Raw genomic sequence first — 1,883 nt, 5'->3', positions numbered from 1 at the left:
CCATATTTCTTAAAGTTTTATAACTTATCAACACACCAGTACTTACAGACTTTCATTCTTCTTAGCAACACTTTGAACTGCACTGATTTCTTCATTGCTCATATGTTTCAGAACAAACGACTTCTTCTTGTCTTCTTCCTTCAGCTCATTTGTCTTCAGTTTCAATTTGAGAGAGTTTAGAGTTGCTAAGTCCTTGGCTCGATTTGCTCTTGCCTGTTTCGGTGCAGTTCCTGGAGCTGGGGAAGAGTACAACTGCCCACCATAGAAAACCTGTGAAGACACATCCACCATGAAAGGGTCTATTGTCATCAGCAACAAAATTAGCAGAAAACTTGTAATACAAATACATAAAATGATTTTGTTACCATCTGAGTGATTAAATTTAGAGGTCTTAGAATGTATAAACAAATTTCACACATAAAATATCATAGTCATGGCAGTGACTGAATTTAAAACTTATTTTCTGCTGACAAAATGATGTTATCATGAAAGTGATTGAATTTAATGAAAACTATGGAATGCACACCTTCCATATACCTTGAACAATTAAACTGGCAATTTCGAATATTCACAATCCTTTGTTGGACTTGTCCTTTGCTCACCTGATCTTTGCCAAGGACTTTTTCTTGTAATCTGGCTCTTGGGTCTACTCTAGTGAAGGATGACTGGATGTCTGCACGCCTGGATGATGTTTTCTGATACTCCCTTTGAATGTGAAACATGCAGAATTCACACGAAGCCTTGTTTACAAAATTTCTGCACTGGGAATTCTGTTTTGTTCTGTAAAAATAAATAGCATAAAAGGTAAATTACCATTTCTATATATTAAGGATCTACATTTAGGTTCAAAAAGTACTGACCCGAGTGATGCCATATTCACATAAATACTTCTGAAAAAGCCAAAGAATAAAATCTCTCCAAAACATGATTCTCAGAACAGACCTGCCTTTGCACCATCCCAGATCCTTAGAAGAACCCATAATCATTGCCTTGTTTTGATCATAAATAGAGAGGGTAAGCAAATCTGTGCACTTGTCACCTTGTCTGAAACAAACACAATAATATCAATATGTCATAAAACTCACAAATGAGGGGATGCTTTATATAGAGGCCAATGCCATGCACTTTTTACCAGTTTGTTGAAATGTTAATGAAACACAGATAAACAAAAATAAACATATGAAAATACAATGTATCCTGTCAAATAATACCATAACCAGTCACACTTTACCTGTCTTTCATAATCTGAGGATTCAGAAGGCCCACCACAGTTCCAACACTGCTTTTCCATAAATGCTTGTGAGCTCCAGAGAACAGGAATAAGCCCACGGTCTTTGTGCAGTCAGAAAGGTCACTCAATTTCCATATGGAGTATTGTGACCCCTGAAATAGAACACATACATATATTTTTTTTCTTTTTGGAAAGCAAGAGGTTTGCCTAGTTTCAGTAATTTAGTTTTTCATCTGAAACTTAATGAAGTTAGGTCTGTTAGTCAAAATGTTAATTTAAAAAATCTATGGTCTTTTAACTCATTTACCTTCTGCGATGTTTTGGTTTGGCTTTTTGAAACAAGAACTCCAATGGTAACCCAATCTCCTTCAATCTCTCCCCCTCTCAAATGCAAGTTGATGGTGCACATGCGAACCATCTTTCGACCCTCCATTCTCTCAGCCATCACATCTCCTGATACCAGGGGGTTACTGAAAATGGTGAATACCTCATAATGATGGTTGTTTTTTTTATAATATTGATAATAAAAGATATACTATTGATAAGAAAATTATTAAATCACTCAGAAATAGCTAATAATTTTTTTCTTACTAAAGAAGAATTTGCATGAACTTTGAGAATGCAAGTATCACAAATGTTCAAATGGAATCAT

General features: G+C 35.3%; 1 protein-coding gene across 1 annotated transcript in view; it reads right to left on the bottom strand.

The window, feature by feature from the left end:
- LOC119586169 (protein MCM10 homolog) overlaps window positions 1–1,883 on the bottom strand; it is a 7,014-nt gene that overhangs the window by 3,413 nt on the left and 1,718 nt on the right. The window contains exons 3-7 of the mRNA XM_037934868.1: window positions 1,539–1,701; window positions 1,232–1,383; window positions 943–1,044; window positions 603–780; window positions 47–270 (exon numbers count right to left, since the gene is read on the bottom strand). Of these exons, the coding sequence (XP_037790796.1) occupies window positions 47–270; window positions 603–780; window positions 943–1,044; window positions 1,232–1,383; window positions 1,539–1,701 (819 nt within the window). The remainder of the gene's footprint in view (window positions 1–46; window positions 271–602; window positions 781–942; window positions 1,045–1,231; window positions 1,384–1,538; window positions 1,702–1,883) is intronic.

Source organism: Penaeus monodon, chromosome 21 (genome assembly GCF_015228065.2).
Source record: "Penaeus monodon isolate SGIC_2016 chromosome 21, NSTDA_Pmon_1, whole genome shotgun sequence".
NCBI classification, from domain to species: domain Eukaryota; kingdom Metazoa; phylum Arthropoda; class Malacostraca; order Decapoda; family Penaeidae; genus Penaeus; species Penaeus monodon.
This window is presented reverse-complemented; position numbering and strand designations above follow the sequence as displayed.